This window comes from Prenolepis imparis, unplaced genomic scaffold (genome assembly GCF_030444845.1).
Source record: "Prenolepis imparis isolate NDT839.2.m4 unplaced genomic scaffold, iyPreImpa1.0 SCAF_9, whole genome shotgun sequence".
NCBI classification, from domain to species: Eukaryota; Metazoa; Arthropoda; class Insecta; order Hymenoptera; family Formicidae; genus Prenolepis; species Prenolepis imparis.
Window position 1 is genome coordinate 18,111,328 of NW_028141167.1, and position 20,175 is coordinate 18,131,502.

Consider the following 20,175-nt stretch of genomic DNA (forward strand, 5'->3'; position numbering starts at 1 on the left):
TATTTACACGTTTGTACAATTTATTAAAAATTTTTTAAAATTTATAAAATTGACCGCGTCGAACGTGCAATAATCGCTATTAAAAATTGCATTTTTTCTATGTATTGCATACACGAAGCGTATAAAAACCTTGTATTTTAAATTTTAATAATTGGAACGAACAGTAAGAAAGTAATGAAAAACAGATATATGATAAAAATACACTATAGGAATACTTGTAAAAAACCGAAATTTTTGACCGTTGAGCTAAAATATGTAGACACGTGTACGCAATTGGGAGCCGTCATATTTGTTCCCAACCTCGCATATATAGAATCCGTAGAACCTATACATGCATAGATCTTATAGGTATAGACCGGCAATTGCCTATAGTTTCTGTATTAGAAGCAGCATCCGGAGAACAATGGTTTTCCAAACACACTTCAAGAGAGAGGAGTACTAAAAAGTATGTTTCTCTCTTTCTAATCCCCTTCGAACAAAGTCTGCTATGTATTTCCAGTCTATATCTATAAGGTCTACGTGTAAAATAAAATGTTCTTGATTAAATCAACTTCAGGTAATTTTAACCTTAGCTTAATTTAGGGTGCCTATCTGAAGAGAACAATTAGAATAATAAAAATTTAAATTATAGAATTCTTTTTACATATAAATTTTTAGCGTTAAATTTTTTTTAGCCATTATTTAATAACATAATAAACATACAATGCTAATAATTTTTTGTAACATAATAAACATATATTTTATAACATATAATAAAATTAATGACAATATTTTAGATTTAAAAATAACTAAAAATAAAAAATAAAAAAAAAACAAATTTTATATATATAGATATTTTTTATTAAATTAATAATAACTTTATAAAATTTCATAAAAAAATGTATTACTTAAAATATATTTAACATAAACTTTTATTGGTGTTTATGCTGAATTAATTTAGTAAAATGTCTATCCTTTGTAAAATGTCTATCACAAAATCAACAGTCTGAGAGCTAATATAATTCAATCTAATTTTGATGAGCTTTTTATTACAACCTCAATAAAATATATTAAATTAAATGAGATTCCAGGATTTCTAAATCTTATTAATGACTGTCTTAATTATAAGATTCATTATAAAAACTGATTCAAAAATTTTTTTAATAAAAACTTTTTACTAATTTTATAAAGGCACATTTTTATTACTTTCTCAGCTTTTGTACAAATAAAAATTAGGTGATACATTAAAAAACTTCTACTTTTTATTAAAATTAAAGAAGAATTTAAATAATGTATTTTTATAAGCTTTTAAACAATTTTGACTTTTTATTTTTTTCTATAAAGATTTAACAATAGAACCTTGCTATATAAGAAATAATTATTTAACCTCGCATACATACATGATTTTTTTATATAAGAGTGTGTGTATCAAAATTCTGAATTAAAGTAAATAAAATCTTTTGGTTAGGGTTAGGTTAGGTTAGGTTAGGATATCTTATCAATTCTTTTGTTAATTAAGTTTTGATTTTTTAAATTATTTATTTCAATTAAATAAGACACGTTTAATTGATGTGATCATATTAATTACATATACCAAATCAATTTTAGATGCTATTTATAATAAGGAAATATTGTCCTGAGGTATACAGTTAGTTGTAATCTTTGCGAATTTTACAGTACTAAGATTTCAGTCTACTAAGATTTATTATATATATTAACAAATTGTCAAGATATAGAATTGTTATTACAGCCATTGTGTGCTCGTTATGTCTTGACTCATTTTATATGATGATATATATGTATATATGTATTTTTATAAATTTTATTCTCACATAATTTATGATATAATTGAAGACTGTAAATACCAATTAAAAAACCAATAAATTTCATTTTTATTTTTGTAAAAATTAATTTTTGAGTTTTTATTTTTAAATTAAAAATATATTTCTCGCATTCTAATTAAATAATTAATAAAATAATTTCTCAAAAGTAATCTCATTATGATTCTATCAGTTTTTTGTTTTCTTGTACAAAATATTGTAACAATTTTTTTAAAATGCACAAGCTCTTTAACTTTTAATATTTATAATATCAAACAGATCATTAAATAAATTTATAAAACAGATTGTAACAGTGCTATCTTTAAATGAAAAAAAATATTCATATATTTTAAAACTGTCAATGAATCAGCAACACTGTTACTAAATAATTAGGCTGCAAACCGAACTTTCATTTCTTGTTTTTAGTATTTTATTAAATGTTTGAAACAGTTGCTCAGTTTATTCACTAAATAAAATTCCTCATTTTCTTGAATAGTGTAAAGTTCTTCAAAATAAATATTTTCATGATATTCTTCCTCATATTTTGCAATTATAATACGAAAATCTTCTAAACAATTCCGTATTTATTTTAACATGTGTGATGGATTAAAAAATATAAAACTTTTTTGTATTAACACAAGATATAAAAAATATAACTAAAAATTGTTATTATGGTTTTCTTCATCTATACACGGCCAAAAAAGCGGTACATTTGAAAAGTAGTAAAAAATTGTGAAAGTTTAAGAATTTACATCTCAGCTAATAATTATGATATCGAGGTGCTTAAAAAACGAAAATGAAGCTTGAAGTCTGTAGTTTCAGAAAATTTTAGTGCCGATTACGTGGAATAATTAGTTTTGCAATGACAAATGACAGAATGAGAACCTGCAAAATTGATAAATTAAAGATCCACTTTCCTGAATTGCACGGCGTGAATCAGTTGACGTAACTCAATGGCATGAAAAACACGTAAAAATTCACTTTTCTCTTTAAAATGCACTTTGGCGGAATCCGATACAATAATTTTTCGCTGAGTTATCTCAATTTGAAAAAAGTCCGTTTTTTAAAGACAAATTATGATTTAAAATGTGTATCTGCTATCTTTATCAATTCGAACCGTTGCAATTTTATTCAACAATGTTGCACTGAATGCGGGATTGTCTCGAAGTGATGCAAATTGTTCCGGGCATCTCGCATAAACAGAGTCTGAAAAGGATATTCGCAGGGTTTTCGCCGATAGAGAGGAAGTAGTGCCGAACTCGTACTGGCGAAAACCTCGCGAATATCCTATTCGGACTATGTTTACGCGAGATGCCCGGAACGATTTGCATCGCTTCGGGACAATCCCGCATTCAGTGCAACATTGTTGAATAAAATTGCAACGGTTCGAATTGATAAAGATAGCAGATACACATTTTAAATCATAATTTGTCTTTAAAAAATGGACTTTTTTCAAATTGAGATAACTCAGCGAAAAATTATTGTATCGGGTTCCGCCAAAGTGCATTTTAAAGAGAAAAGTGAATTTTTACGTGTTTTTCATGCCATTGAGTTACGTCAACTGATTCACGCCGTGCAATTCAGGAAAGTGGATCTTTAATTTATCAATTTTGCAGGTTCTCACTCTGTCATTTGTCATTGCAAAACTAATTATTCCATGTAATCGGCACTAAAATTTTCTGAAACTACAGACTTCAAGCTTCATTTTCGTTTTTTAAGCACCTCGATATCATAATTATTAGCTGAGATGTAAATTCTTAAACTTTCACAATTTTTTACTACTTTTCAAGTGTACCGTTTTTTTTGGCCGAGTGTAGATGAAGAAAACCATAATAACAATTTTTAGTTATATTTTTTATATCTTGTGTTAATACAAAAAAGTTTTATATTTTTTAATCCATCACACGTGTTAAAATAAATACGGAATTGTTTAGAAGATTTTCGTATTATAATTGCAAAATATGAGGAAGAATATCATGGAAATATTTATTTTGAAGAACTTTACACTATTCAAGAAAATGAGGAATTTTATTTAGTGAATAAACTGAGCAACAGTTTCAAACATTTAATAAAATACTAAAAACAAGAAATGAAAGTTCGATTTGCAGCCTAATTATTTAGTAACAGTGTTGCTGATTCATTGACAGTTTTAAAATATATGAATATTTTTTTCATTTAAAGATAGCATTGCTACAATCTGTTTTATAAATTTATTTAATGATCTTTTTGATATTATAAATATTAAAAAATTAAAGAGCTTGTGCATTTTAAAAAATTGTTACAATATTCTGTACAAGAAAACAAAAAACTAACAGAATCAGAATGAGATTACTTTTGAGAAATTATTTTATTAATTATTTAATTAGAATGCGTGTGTGTGTGTGTGTGTGCTTCTTTAGTAAAACATTTTTTTTCCTTGTGGTTATTTTAATGTAAGGGAAAGGATAAGAAAATGGTAGAGAAAGAGAGATAAAAGTTTTACTAAAGAAGCACCCACCCACACACACCCACCCACTCACCCACCCACCCACCCACACACACACACACACACACACACACACACACACACACACACACACACACACACACACACACACAGTCTGCCCTTTTTAGAGCCACTTGATGTACAAATTCGACTGAACAACCTCCCCGCTGTGTACATCGGATAATGCGATTGCCGATGATATGTCAATTTTAAAGCTTTGTATCTTGAGAACGGCGCAATAGACCCATATAGGTAGTGTTTTGAAAACGCCTCGACAAGAGTTACAAGAATATGCAATAAAAATAGGGGGTTCCATTTAAGAAAATCGATGACATTGACCTGACCTTCAATAAGTCATTCAAGGTCAAATAAATATTTTCATCATCTGTCCGCCTTCAAGTCCTACAATTTTGTTTGAAATATTTTTCCGTATTTTGTATATTTTTCGAGATGCCGCCTTCAAGTCCTACAATTTTGTCTGAAATATTTTTCCGTATCTTCTATATTTTTCGAGATGTTTGCCTGTGGAGATTAAAATGGGACACCCTGTATATACACTTTATTTAAAAAATTGAATTCTCTTAGAATCTTTTATATGTGTTATATGTAAAGAGAGATAGATTTATTTTGATTTTAAGATAATGGCGTAGTTCATCGAGCACTTGATACGCGTATATCAAGTGCATTTGAGCTGATCAGCCAATAACTGAATCAATGTACTAGTTATTTACTATTTGATACGCGTATCAAGTGCATGATGTAAACTAAGCCAATAAGAGAACCACCTTTTTATTTAAAAAAAGTACAATTTCAAACGTACAAAATATCAAATAGGTTCTATAGAATATAGTGCGTTTAACAGCAGAAGACAAATAATATTCAAATAAACAGACATACTGAAGAAAAGTGCGCAAACTAATTCACAAACATCTTTATATTTCGTTGTTTCGCGATAAATTTTTACATTTTCTTGAAATTTTCAGAGAATATTCTCGAAACATCAAAGATTTAAATAACATAAAAATTGAAAAATTGAAAAATATTTTGGTCTCCTTTAACAACGTAAGGCGTTAGATGACAAAGTTGATAAAATGCTAATTGTTCTGTAATGAATAACGAGTCAATGCTTAATGCATTAAAAGTTTATGAAATAACAAAACACTTCTTGTAGATTGAGTTCTCAATCTATCTGAAAGAAAATAGATAATATAATTATAAATGTATTTTGACATAATCGCGTAGATTTAAATGTTCCTTAATTTTGAATAAATAATAGATATTTATTTTGTTTTTATTTTTATTTTATTATATTTTACATTATATATATTGTACTTATAAATAGTTGTTTTTGTTTTAATGTGTTATTAATTGTCGTTTTTCTCAGTCATATAAATATAATATTTTATTCTTGTTGATTATGGATTAAAGATTGGAAGAATAACTTTATATATATTCAGTTTGTAACGGAGTCTTTCGCGAGCTCGGGATAACGCAGTCGGGATCAGGGCTCGTGAAGGGTGAGACAGCAAACGCGGTAATTATAATGAAACAAAACGAACTTTATTACATGTATGTGTAGTTATGTACAAGTGGGCGTGTATGGGTGGTGTGAAGGTATGTGTGTACGTCGCACGCGTCTGTAGATGTCTTGCAATCAGCTGACAGCTATATCTCGGGCTTTAAATCGCCGCGGTGTGCGTGTGTGTGTGTGTGTGTGTGTGTGTGTGTGTGTGTGTGTTTGTATCGAATCGTACGGTGGTGTGTATCGGTGTCGGCTCGCGGCGCGGTCGTGTTTACACGACAGCTTGGCGCGGGTGTCGGTACGACGCGAGGAGCGGCTGGAGTTTTGCCGGCACGTGCGTCAGCGCGTATAGAAAAACCGCGTCGGGGGAGAGCGGCGATATATCGAAGAGAGCACGGTCGAACGGCACGCTTATAATATGAGGCGGGCGTCGCGCGGTTCCGTGGCGCGGGGATCCGCGGAGGTTCGCGGATATCGTAGGTTCACAATTCGCTTGTGAGCGCGCGAGGCGGGAATGCAACGGCGGCCGAGAAATCTCGGCAAAGGTGGAGGAGCTCCACCTAACTGTCGCCGATGCGCTTGGTGCGAGAGATGGAATTTATGTATCTCGAGACAATCTCGGGAGAGGCAGCGGACCCGTCTACCTCGGATACATAGGTTCGTAGGTTTTCGGAAGCCGGAGGTTTGAGTGCGAAGACTATCTTCGCAGAGGCAGCGAAAGCGTCTACCTCGATCTCTATTCTTTGCTTTGGAGGATTCGGTGATACGGCGGAGTCGGAACGGTATCTGAGAGAGCTCTTATTGCGAGCTCTCTTTTTATACGGGGCCGAATGCCGGATTGAAGGAGAGGGAGAGGGGGAAGTGGTAATCAGGTTGTTACGGCGCGCGTCGGGCGTCTTCGTTCCCGAGGCCGTTTTCGGTTAACCGTGTTTAACGGTTTGATTAATTTTGGCGCTCGGCGCCTACTGCCCTGCCCCGCCGGTGTTCGCCGGGCGCAGCCTTCCGACGGGTGGACGGTCGGGAATGACGCGGGGCTGTCGTTACAAGTTAATTCTTATTATTAACTCTTATTTAATTAGAAAATGCGCACAGTGAATTACGCGTTACTAATGTAAAATAAAGATATATATGTAAGATACATGAAACGTTATTTCTTTTAAGAGCGTTTCTTTTAACGCGTTTTTCTACTGACGGTTTTGCCCGAACTTTGTGTCATAGATTCTCAGCTTCGGCAGAAGAGCCATAAAATTCTGGTCAAAATATGTGTGTCCTTTCTCTCTAATTACATTCAGATACTGTCCATGTGCGTATCTAAATATATTGTTGCAACTCTAACAATTCTATTTTTATTTTTATTTTATTTGTACGTTTAAATATTATAACATCAAATTAATTTGTTCATAAAAGGTCCGTTTTACTCTAAACTTAACTTAATTTAGTCTTTCCTCATTTTATTCATTACTTAAAAGTCATCCTACTCGCATATATATAGGGATCAAATGAGGAAATTGACTCGACTCTAAAGAAATAACATTTTAAAAAATTTTAATTTATTTCTCAATTTTCTAATCTTTACAAATAATAAGCAAGAATTTATTGAATCTGAAAAAAATTAATCAATGTTTTTATGGCGTCGTAGAAATTAAATAAAGACGACTGTTCAAGCTGGTTAAAATTGAAATTTTGTATTATCTTTAAGAATTATCTTTAAGTATTCGACATTACTTTATTCTGTTATTATAACATAAAACCGAAACACGCGAGATCACAACATCATTGTTTCGGGACATGTTGATTCTTCTCTTGTTTTGTTTTCGTCGGATAAAGCGTTACCGTTACACCGATTTACTCAAAATCAGGAGATTCGCGCAAACTCGAGTCATCCCCTTCTCGCTTCGCCGAAGGTTCGAGATCTTCGTGGAAAATATTATAAAAGGTCAGACTCGACTAGCGCGGGTCTCTATCTGTTTTGATACAAGTAGCAATCGAATCACGAATATCTCTAAAATCTGTGGATCGAAATAAATTCATCATCTGGTTATAATACGCGCTGTCGCGTTGAAATAAAGTGTCGATTAAACTGATCTATCGCGATTAATGATCGCAGCAAATTATGTGCTTGTCGGACTCGATAAAATAAACGTATTTTATCCAAAGTGCAACACAGCCTCGCAATTGATATTTTATTTCTCTACTCCGATACCTGAAGATCTCTCTCAGTTAATCCATCGACCTTCGGTTCCTCGCATTCAATCAGCTGACGCTTCACACCACAACATACGCTATCCTTCTCTCTCTCTTAGTCTCACGAGCTCACCGACATTGTCTTCTTTCCCGCCTTCGACACCTCGCTCTCTCTGAGCGATATCGGCAATTCTAATTCGCACGTGCATATCAAACAACACGATCGCGAACATAATTTGGTCCTTCGAGCCGGATTGAAGTGCATCTGTGCGGAGCTCTAAACGCAGTGTTGTGTGACTTGACTCTCTTCATTGTTCAAAATGAGTGAGCTATTAGGGAAGCAACAAACATTCTTATACTCCATCTCTCGAGCTTTAGAAAATTTTAAAAAAATCGGGAAGAACAATTATACCGGCGCGAAGATTCGTTCGCGTGTGTCCGTATTAAAGGAGATATGGGGGTAGTGCCTTCAGACCCATGCATCTCTTCTGCAATACGTTCCGGAAGAAAAACGAGACGCGTTAGACTATTTCGCTAAGCAACGTTTCGAGACCCACGAAGACATCTACAACGATACACTGGATTACATGGCGGAGTGCCTCGAGGACATAGAGCCGGTCGTCAAGCAACCTGCATCTCCCGATCACCTGCATCGTCAGATCGGCTCATCTGCAACATTCTCCCTGTCGCATCTACCGCCTATCAGCATCCCGCCGTTTGCCGGCAAGTACGACGAGTGGGAGAGTTTCCGCGACCGCTTCAAATCTCTTATTATCGAAAATAAAGACTTGTCAGCGTTTGCTCGGATGCATTTTTTATCGTCAAGCCTTACAGGTCGCGCGTTGGAATCGATTCAGAATATTCCCGTTACCGCTGATAACTTCGACATTGCGTGGAAAACAATAACATCGCGATATAATACCAGCGTCGATTAATCGAAGTGCATGTTTCTGCATTGTACAATCTACTGAGCGTTTCGCGCGACTCTGCGTTTGAGTTAAATGAGCTTCGAGATAAAGCGAATCGCGCGATTGCCTCGCTCAAAAATTTAAAAAGAACCGCGGAAGAAATACTTAGCGACATCCTCGTTTACAGCGTATCGCAAAAATTAGATAACTCGACACGGAAAGCGTGGAAATTGAAAGGAGGCGACGATACGACGATACCAACTTATGACGATCTCGATCGATTTATCGCGTCGCGCGCTCGCGCTCTCGAAGAGTTCGCGCTTCCTAATCCAAACAAACAAACACGCACACAAAAGGTCACCAGCGCTAGCGCTTCACCTTCAGCTACTGTATCGTGTTCATTATGTAAAGCATGTCACTACCTTAATAAATGTCCACAATTTATAAAGAAAAATCCGAATCAACGGCTAGAGATTGTGAAGACAGCTAAACGCTGCCTAAATTGTTTAAGTTTAAAGCACGCAGTAAACTCGTGCCCCAGTAAATATTCTTGTCGGACATGTCAAAAACGACATCACTCGATGCTGCATCTTGATTCGGCTTTGTCTCCAAGTGTTGCCGCCGTTTCCACACCGATTACAACACACGCGGAAACGACGGAAACAAATTCTGTAACAGCATTATTTTCGACGTCGAACGTCACGTCTCGACCTCCGATTTTACTCGCGACGGCCCGCATTACCGTAAGCTCACAAAATGGGCGCGCCGCAGTCGGGAGAGCGCTCCTGGATCAAGGGTCAGAGATCACGTTTATCTCAGAAAAGTTAAGTCAAACTTTAAAATTGCGCCGCGTCCGCACGCCTATCTCGATTGCCGCTGTCGGATGCGTCGATGCCGGCACTTGTCGTTACGCCGCTAATATTCGAATTTCGCCGTATAATCAACCTCACCCGGTTTTAACTACCAGAGCCTCGATTTTAAAATCACTCACCAAATATTCTCCGCCGCCAGTAGCCTCTCAGATCAACTGGAGTCATTTAAGCGATCTCGCGCTCGCAGATCCCGAACCTCTAAACGATGACCCCATTGATCTAATAATCGGCGCGGACCTTTATGGCGAGCTAATTCTCGACGGCGTAAGAAAAGGGAAGAATGGACAACCAATCGCGCAAAAGACAATTTTCGGGTGGATTCTCTCGGGCCCTATCTCGACCCCTTCTGTCTCGCGTAAAACCGTCACAGTTCAACATTGTTCGAACTCGTCTCTCGAGCTAGAATTACGAAAATTCTGGGAGATCGAGGAGATCCCTCGACAAACTTTATTAAGTCCGGAGGAGCAGCAATGCGAAGAGCACTTTCGCACGACACATTCACGCTGCTCTGACGGACGTTACGTCGTTCGCCTTCCGTTTAAGCGCGGCCCGCCCATTGAAATCGGTGAATCTTACTCTACTGCCGAGAAATTGCTAAAAAATTTACATCGTCGATTCAACGCGAAACCCGAATTAAAGCTTGACTACACAGAGTTTCTTAACGACTTCGAAAGACTCGGACACATGCAGAAAGTCGATAACGCCGCGCTATCCTCCACACAATGCGTCTATCTGCCTCATCATCCGGTGATTCGAGACAGCAGCCTTACCACGCAGTTAAGAGTCGTGTTTAACGCTTCGAGTCGCACTTCTAACGCAACGATGCTGAACGACCACTTACTTATCGGTCCAAAATTACAAACGGATCTAGCTGCGGTAATCCTACGGTGGCGTCAATTTCGGTACGTCTATTCGGCCGACATCGCAAAAATGTATCGACAAATACTTGTCGATCCCCGCGATATCGATTATCAGAGAATTTTGTGGAGTGCGCGTAATACGGAAGTTGCACAAGCGTATCAACTTTTAACCGTGACATATGGCACGGCTTCGGCTCCGTTTTTAGCTTTGCGCGTTTTAAGACAGCTAATCCAAGATGAGGGAGAATCGTTTCCCCTGGCCGCTGTAGTTTTACAAGACCATATTTACGTCGACGATGTTCTATTCGGTGCTGACGACGTTCCCCTTCTGCGTCAAATTCGAAATCAATTATGCACTTTGTTACAACAAGGTCAATTCAATTTAAGAAAGTGGTCGAGCAATACCCCAAAACTTTTAAACGATATCGACATCGAAAATCACGGGCTAGCATGTAGTAAATCGTTGCAAACAGACGAGCAAGTAAAGATTCTCGGTATTAGTTGGAGACCATCATTGGACGTCTTTCAGTTTCTCGTATCGTTTCCCACCGATATTCCAAAAACGAAGCGATCGATCTTGTCTACCGTTGCGAAAATGTTCGATCCGCTGGGTTGGAGCACCCCCGTCACTGTCGTTGCCAAAATTTTCTTGCAACAACTGTGGCAACTCAAATTAGAATGGGATCCGCTTCCGCTTCCATTAGTCGAAAAGTGGGCAGAAATTCAGGGATCATTAACCGAGCTCAATAATTTGCAGCTCAATCGCTGGATACAACGCGGCGCGGACACCGAGCATTGCGAACTTCATGGATTTTCCGACGCGTCAACCGCGGCCTACGCGGCAGCGATTTATATAAGAATCACGCCTTTAGCGGGACCCGTCACGTCGATGTTATTAGTTAGCAAATCCAAGGTCGCGCCAGTCAAGACGTTGAGTGTTCCGCGACTAGAGCTTGCTGCTGCCGTTTTACTCGCAAGACTAATGGAATTCGTGCGTACATCACTTCATATGACAACCGTACCGTGTACCTGTTGGACAGATTCGACTGTCGTTCTCGCATGGGTGAGCCAATATCCAACGAAGTGGAAAACATTTGTCGCGAATCGCGTGTCTGAAATTCAATCTCGAATTCCATTTGCCCAATGGCGACATGTCTCTACGGCCGAAAATCCCGCCGATTGCGCTTCGCGAGGCATTTCCGGAGAGCGGCTCGCGTCATATGACCTTTGGTGGCAAGGACCACCATGGCTGCTTCTTCCGGCTTCTGAATGGCCCTCGCTATCCGATACTTTGAAGATCGATACGAGTCTCGAACAAAACGCTCGCGCAGCTATTCATCTTACAACACCTAAAGAACCGTGGGATCTCGCTACGCGATATTCGTCGTGGCCTAAACTCATAAGAGTCACGGCTTACGTTATAAGATACGCATCCCTTCTCCGCAATCGCATCAAACGGCGCGAGACACCAGCCGAATCCGCCTTTGCTTTGTCAGCTGATGAGTACAGGACGGCTCGAGATTTTTGGCTTCAACGAATACAAGAGGAAACATTTCCTCTTGAAAAAGACGCGCTTCTTAAAAAAAAAACCCGACTCCGTCAAAAGGCGCCTTGTTATCCTTAAATCCATTCCTCGGCGAGGATTCAATTAATTCGCGTTGGCGGGCGGTTATCAAACGCGCCGCTGCTCCGTCCGGTTAAGCATCCGATCATTTTAGCGGCACACCCATTAGTAAAGCTAATCATTCAAAACGCTCATCTGCGATCTCTCCACGCCGGCCCGCAGCTGACAATGGCAACCTTACGAAGAGAATTCTGGATTCTTCGCGCGCGAACGATGGTAAAATCTGTAATTCACCAATGCGTCGTTTGCGTTCGCGAAAAGGCCGCTGCGCCTACACAACTTATGGGAAGTTTGCCAAAAGTGCGAGTCACCCCTCCGACGCGGGCGTTTTTACACTGCGGAATCGATTACGCCGGCCCCGTTCTCATTCGATCCATGTCTGGTCGCGGCATAACGTCCAGAAAGGCTTATATCGTCGTGTTTATATGTATGGCCACCCGAGCTTATTCATCTCGAAATTGTAGACGGATATTCTACTTCTGCATTTCTTGGTGCATATTCTCGATTCTGCGCGCGAAGAGGACTACCCGAGTCAATATACTCCGACAACGGCACTACGTTCGTCGGAGCTGATCGTGAATTAAAAACTGCATTTCGCGCCGCGATTAGAGATCCAAATTTCCTCAACAAAACCGCATGCGCCAAAGTCTCGTGGCATTTCATTTCTCCGGCCGCCCCGCATTTCGGCGGTTTATGGGAGGCAGGAGTGCGCAGCGTAAAGCACCACCTTCGGCGGGTGGTCGGTTCGCACATCCTGACGTTCGAAGAGTTTTCAACTCTTTTGTGCCAAATCGAAGCTTGCTTGAATTCGCGACCTCTCGTCCCTCTCTCGGATACTCCGGACGAATACGATCCTCTGACACCCGGTCATTTTTTAATTGGCACCGCTCTTACTACGAGTCCAGAACCTTCAATTCTGAATGTAAACGAAAATCGCCTAACGCGCTGGCAATTAGTTCGTCAATTAATCGAAAGGTTCTGGAAGTTATGGCAAAGCGACTATATAAACACCCGAGCAACAACGAGTAAAGTGGAAGAAAATCGCTCAAAATGTTCAAGCAGGACAACTCGTGGTAATTCGAAATCCGTTGTAACCACCGTGCAAGTGGGAATTAGGCCGCATCATTCAGTGCCATCCGGGCGTTGACAATTTAATCCGCGTCGTAACAATCAAAACTGCTACCTCCGAATATAAACGTCCGTTAACGAAAATTTGTTTGTTGCCGATCGCACTAGAAAATCGTGAAAAGGCGACTTGATTAATCTTTCACTGCCAACTAGTGTATGACGAACTCTAGATATATCCAACGCCTCGACTGCGTAAATTCATTTTTTGGTTTCTGTGTGTTGGTTTTTATATAGTAACGCCTGGTTCACCATCGTTAAATTGTTTCGAAATGATTCTTTCGAGGCGGGCGGTATGTTCAAGCTGGTTAAAATTGAAATTTTGTATTATCTTTAAGAATTATCTTTAAGTATTCGACATTACTTTATTCTGTTATTATAACATAAAACCGAAACACGCGAGATCACAACATCATTGTTTCGGGACATGTTGATTCTTCTCTTGTTTTGTTTTCGCCAGATAAAGCGTTACCGTTACACCGATTTACTCAAAATCAGGAGATTCGCGCAAACTCGAGTTATCCCCTTCCCGCTTCGCCGAAGGTTCGAGATCTTCGTGGAAAATATTATAAAAGGTCAGACTCGACTAGCGCGGGTCTCTATCTGTTTTGATACAAGTAGCAATCGAATCACGAATATCTCTAAAATCTGTGGATCGAAATAAATTCATCTGGTTATACGCGCTGTCGCGTTGAAATAAAGTGTCGATTAAACTGATCTATCGCGATTAATGATCGCAGCAAATTATGTGCTTGTCGGACTCGATAAAATAAACGTATTTTATCCAAAGTGCAACACAGCCTCGCAATTGATATTTCATTTCTCTACTCCGATACCTCAAGATCTCTCTCAGTTAATCCATCGACCTTCGGTTCCTCGCGTTCAATCAGCTGACGCTTCACACCACAACATACGCTATCCTTCTCTCTCTCTCTTAGTCTCACGAGCTCACCGACATTGTCTTCTTTCCCGCCTTCGACACCTCGCTCTCTCTGAGCGATATCGGCAATTCTAATTCGCACGTACATATCAAACAACACGATCGCGAACAACGACAAACCTTACTATAATCTTAATTCTTTTCCCTTTATATGTATATCTTTTTATATTCCTTTTTTATATATTTTTATATATATTTTTCTTTTATTACCTCTTTGCCAGGAGCATATATAATGAACAAAAGGCAAGTTTGCATTGGTTTTAACAAACTCAAAGGGTCTCACAGGCATTACCTGGGAGATCTTTGGAGTTTCACAGAAGTATTATTGTTTCCGAAAAGACAAAGTTCTTTTAAGAGAAAACTACTTTCTCAAATGTTTACATTTTATATACCTATATAGATAGAATATATAGATACGTTGTATATATTTATATATAATATATATATTTCTTCAATCAGTCATATCTAAACATATTACAGAACAGAAACATAACATGGATTGGGATAATTTTAAAATATTAGTTGATTTTTGAAACTATCTTTATTAAACAACAACAAAATGACCTAAATACGATCGAAGATAATAATGAACCATTTAACGACGCTTATGCTCCAGTACTTGAAATGTTAAAGAAGATAACATATAACAATTGATTTTCGGTCTGACTCACGACATAACATATATATATATGTATATATATATATATATATATATATATATATATATATATGAATGTAAGCGTATTACATATACTATCTTATTTGCAATATTTCACTGAATGATACGTACGTAATTCTTAATATAATTATTAATATATCTAAATTAGTATCTTTATAAATATGTTTATATATCCAAGTTTGACTGCTAGACATGAATGGTCTAGTAATAATTAATATTAAATTAACGTTTAAACATTGAAAAAGGAAAAAGAGCATAATTCGTTTTATTAGGCTATTTGAATTTTCCCGCTTTAATCGAAGAGAGCTTTCTCACCAAACTCTCTCTCGTTCTATCATGGCCGCTTTGTCGTCTGCTAGTGTTGACAGGCGCGATGTTGTGTATTCCTTCGATTGTTGTCAGCAGTATTTAGATGCGATTTATTCGATTATTACCGCGTTGAGATTAAATGTGATTATAGTGGAATCTCGTGTAAAATATATTTTAAAGATCGGTGGCAAGGAAGAAGATAGATAATTAAAATAATATAATAATTAAAGAAAAAAAAAGAAAATAGTGACTGACAGCGACGGGCGTTAAGGCGAGACGCTGGCCGTTACACCCCCCTCGTTAAACTTGGAGCAGCGGTGTTTAGACGATGCGACGGTGAGCCTGTTGAACCCAGCTTGCATGGGCGATGTGCACTTGTCAAGCCTCATCTCCAGATCCTGGTAAGCAGTTTTGAGGTTATATATTTCTGACATCTCGAGTGTCTCTTGATGTGAGTTGTACGTGTGTTGAACTGGTTTTATATATTTTCTATGATTGTTGTAGTTAAATACTGCTGAAGCTTCTGCATCGTGTGTTTCAAGATATGCATGTCCAGATTGCACGTTGTCTTGGATATAGTCGCAGGATTGCTGTAGCGTAGGTGTGTAACATTTTCTTTCATATACTTTATGTATAATAATGAGTATGAGAAGTGCTACAGTGCAAATTATCACTGTTATTGCGCAGATTTTAATGATATATGCTGGTTTATATTCTTTAACAGGTAGGCTGTCCTTGACGATGGTTTCTTCTGCATTGACAGTGGATTCAGTAGTGACGACAGTGTCAATGTCAGGATTTCTGCCTCATGGCATCGCACTGAGTTGAACTGGTTCTGGTTTAAATTCTTCAGGCTTTGGCGTAAGTACATGCCATTGATTTTTATTTTGTATATAGCAGTGGTGAGTGAATTACATTTAACTTCTGTTCCTTTGTTTGTGATTGTACGTGTTTTTGGTTGCAGGTACATCGGTTTGTCATCTATTGTTGTGGATATAGGGGGATCACTTTTTCGTGAGTAAGTATTAGTAGTAGAGGGGATTTCATGTGTAGAGACATTTATTAATTGAGAAATCGTTTTTGTTTCAGAAAAGGATTCGAGGAGAGTGGAGATATTTTTGGGATGTCGATCTGAATCGACGACACACCTTGATGCGCCAAAAGGAAGACAATGCTCCTGCCCGTGAGGATGCTGATCTGGATCAGCGGCTCGCGATTGCGCGCCAAAAGGAGTAAGGTGAGAAATGCATTCATTTATAGTATTAATTTGCGTTTGTTTTTTTCTGCGTGGTTGATTAGAATTATTTTTTAGTTATCTTTATAATTGTTTTTATGTTGATTGGACGCGATTTGCGTATCAGTAGCGGATTCAGCGTTTTTGGGTACAGTCTCTGCTGCGGATTGAGGTAAATTTTCTGAAATTTTATTGTTATTATTATTATTATTATTATTACTATTATTACTGGGCGGTTTTTTTGAAATTTCCGCAATTTCTAAAATTTTAATTGTAGGAATGGGAAATTCAATTGGGTCGTCTAAAATATTTATAACCCTAATATATGCTTTATCGTTTATGCAGGTTACAACCGATTCTCCGGCGTAGACTCCATCGCGATCCATTTTCATGCGAGGAATGTAACCTGTTTTGATCTCAGAATTCGAGATGCGAATTGTGATTCCTAAATTTGTACGTGGAGGTATGATTACTGATTCTTTTATTTTAAATTGAAAAGAACAATTATGCCATGTAATTGATTGATTTCCGTAATTTATACACGCATTATGTTCTGTAAAAAATGTTGATCCTAGAATTCCTTGTGTTATAGGAAATTCGTCGGGTACAACGTAGAACGTCACCGGTGCATAAGAAATGTAAGCTACTATGGAGCCTAAAGTATTGACAATGTTTTCAGTGATTCCGGTGAGTTGAATTATATCCTTATTATTGATATAAATTTCGGAGTTAATACATCCCTTTTTTATAATATTAGGTTGTGCTCCCGTATCGAGCATAAAAGCTATGGGTCCCCTGAAGGATGGAGATTCGAGTTCGACAGCTCGTACTGTTCCGTCGTCTCCCCTGAGGATGTGGAGGGACCTGGGTCATTCTCCATATGATTTATTGACAGGGCTTTGCCATGGCCTCGAGTCACCCCGTTGTTCGAGACCCCTGAGCGGTTTCCCGTATTTTGCGAAGGTACGTTATTTGCATAATTATCATTATTATTGTAATTATTATTATTATTTTGATTATTACTATAATTATTAGGATTATGTATGATTATTTATAATTATTATTTCGATTATAATTGTTATTTCTAGAATAGTTGCTGTTATGATTGTTATTATTATTATTGAAACCTTCGTGGTACTGTCGTTTGCGGCATTCGTGTATTAAATGTCCGAATTTTTTGCAGAAATTACAAATTTTCTGAGGTCCGTTTGTTGGAGGACTGGATGGTATGTTCGAGGAGGTAAGCGGGTCGAGTTGTGGTATTCGCGTCGGATTTGCGGATACGGAATTATCTCGATAATTACGAGGGTTTCTATTTCTTAATTCTTCTCTTTCTAGATGCCTGTTGATTACTAGTACTTTCGAGCAAGCATCGGTGAAATCTATATAACCTTCAGCGCGGAGTTCTATCCTGTACTCTTTTGGAAGACCTTCGTAAAATGCTTCGAGAGCGAATGACTCTATAGACGAAAGTTCGAATTCATTTAACGGTCTATCAAGGTTAGTTTGATCTCCATCTATTATAGCTGTTCTTAAATCCTTAATACGCCCTATATAATCGAGAATATGTTCGTTTTGTTTTTTATAGGCCATACTTAATTGTCCGCGGTAATAATTAGAGCTTCTACCGGATCCAAAAGTGCGTTTGAGGCAGTCGACGAATTTTTCTACCGTCGGGTGAATTTCATCTTCCACGGCGAGGTACGCGTGGTGAGTTAATTTGTTACGTAGCATTCGTACAAAATGTGCTTCGTCTAACGATGGTATTGACTCTTTTGCTCTTTTGCAGGCTCTTGCGAATTGCCAGACGGGAATATTGTGGCCGTCGTATTTCGGTACGAGTTCGAGAGCATCGCGGAGATAGGATTTCGAGTTTCCCATTGCTTGAGGAGGATTATTTGGATAATTGAAAGTAAGATTGTGACCCACGGTGGTTTCTGTTGGAGCAGACGCAGAAAAATTATTGGGGAGTGCGTGCATCATATTTTCTAACATTTCAGTACGTTTGCATAATTCCGCTTCTTTTTCGCGCATTTTTTAAATGCAGTTTCGTAATTAACGCGATCTTCGTTACTCGCGGCTTGAGTTGAGAGTACTCCTGAACGATCCATTTTAATTATTTATAATTATGTAAAAATTTTCGTTTGTAAATATTCTCGTAAAATGTAAAATTCGTAATATTCTTATTTATAAAATTTGTTTGCGAATGTATTTGTGTATTCTAATTGTTTGTACAATGTGTGATTTCGTAATTAATATTGTGCGATAATAGTATAATTGTTTATACGTAATAAATAATGTTTGTAGTAGTAGTAGTAATATATGTTTATATAATGATAATTATTTTGTAAAATGTGCAATTTTCTAAGTAATATTGTGTAGCTATTTATTTGCTTATAGATATATAATAAATAATTTTCGTAGTTTTGCTTAATAAAGTTATGCTAATTGTACGATTCGTGGTTATTTAATTTCTTGTTATATATAATTAGTATTATGTGACGATATAATTGTTTTCGTGTGTATATAATATATATAATATTTGTAGTAATTTTTTTTCAAGTTGCAAAATTATATTATTTGATACGATTCTTTATTTATTTGTTTCAGAGCGTTTTATTGTAAAAGTGAACTTGCTGAAAGGTATTCCTGTCGTGTTGATTATTCCGTTATGCTGTTACAAGTTTTCGTATATTGGTGTCCTTGTATCGAAATTCCACCACGTTGGGATCAATTAATTTATATTACACGTTTCTAATTTACAGCGTGATGTTTGTATTATTCTCCTGATGAGCAAATTCCACTAATGATGACTGTTCAATCCCACTGCGCTGGCACCAATTGATATATGTGACGTCCTGATGGGAGATTTTTGACGCGTTCTTGCGTTACTCTACAGTGGTACGCGATAATAAGCCTGGCTCGCGGGCCGAGCGGTAAAACACGCGTGGTCAGGACTAATGAGGACAACGCGACGTATCAGGACTACATAATTCTTATGAATGTGAATTAATACGCACGCTTCGGTCTCGGTGCCGGTATTATTCTACTTGAAGGAAATGTGAGTAATAAATTCTATCTCTTATTTACTATGTTACTGCTTGTGATAAGAAAATAACGCTAACTTTTCAATTTATGTAAATATGTTTATTCTTTTTAATCCAGGGTTATGACTTCCGGTTCCCTGGGAAGCTTAATTATGATCCGGAATGTCCGCGGTAGTATGATGACACTTTTGACCTTGGGTCGTTTCCGTGCCAGTGATTCAAAAACTACTTCCGGTTCCGAATCGTCGGCTTCACTCTTCCGAGAGGCGAGGTAGTCTATTAATATCTGCACTTGTTCCGATAGTGGGCGGGTTTGACAAGTCCGAGAAAAGTCTCCGGTATATAACGCTCGGCTCAAGCGTTTTATTAGATGAGCTTTGCCGGCTCTTTTTCCGCGTCCCATTTTGCTACTAAATAATTAGCAAGCGCGTAAATATTAGCGATTTCCATATTGTTATATTTCATTAGTTAATGTCCTGTTATCGGTTAGTTAACTCGTTGGTTAGATTGTTAAAATATATATATATATCTTCGCCTATAGATTATATTTACTAATGTTTAATTAATTCTTAAATATTGTTGATTGG

General features: G+C 37.4%; 1 protein-coding gene across 1 annotated transcript; it reads left to right on the top strand.

Moving 5' to 3' along the window:
• Positions 1-5,865: 5,865 nt before the first annotated feature.
• On the top strand, positions 5,866-18,405 carry LOC145940250 (uncharacterized). Its single transcript, XM_083045160.1, has 10 exons — positions 5,866-5,898; positions 8,464-8,717; positions 9,047-11,693; positions 16,036-16,168; positions 16,272-16,279; positions 16,397-16,490; positions 16,887-16,942; positions 17,134-17,179; positions 17,299-17,504; positions 18,331-18,405. The coding sequence occupies exons 1-10, from the start codon at positions 5,866-5,868 to the stop codon at positions 18,403-18,405; spliced, it is 3,552 nt and encodes a 1,183-aa protein (XP_082901286.1).
• Positions 18,406-20,175: the final 1,770 nt, after the last annotated feature.

Coding starts and splice junctions, on each gene's coding strand:
- LOC145940250 (XM_083045160.1), top strand. CDS start 5,866: ATGTACAAGTGGGCGTGTATGGGTGGTGTGAAG. Junction 5,899..8,463: donor CGTGTATGGGTGGTGTGAAG/GTATGTGTGTAC, acceptor TAGTGCCTTCAG/ACCCATGCATCTCTTCTGCA. Junction 16,943..17,133: donor TCCATTTTCATGCGAGGAAT/GTAACCTGTTTT, acceptor CTTGTGTTATAG/GAAATTCGTCGGGTACAACG.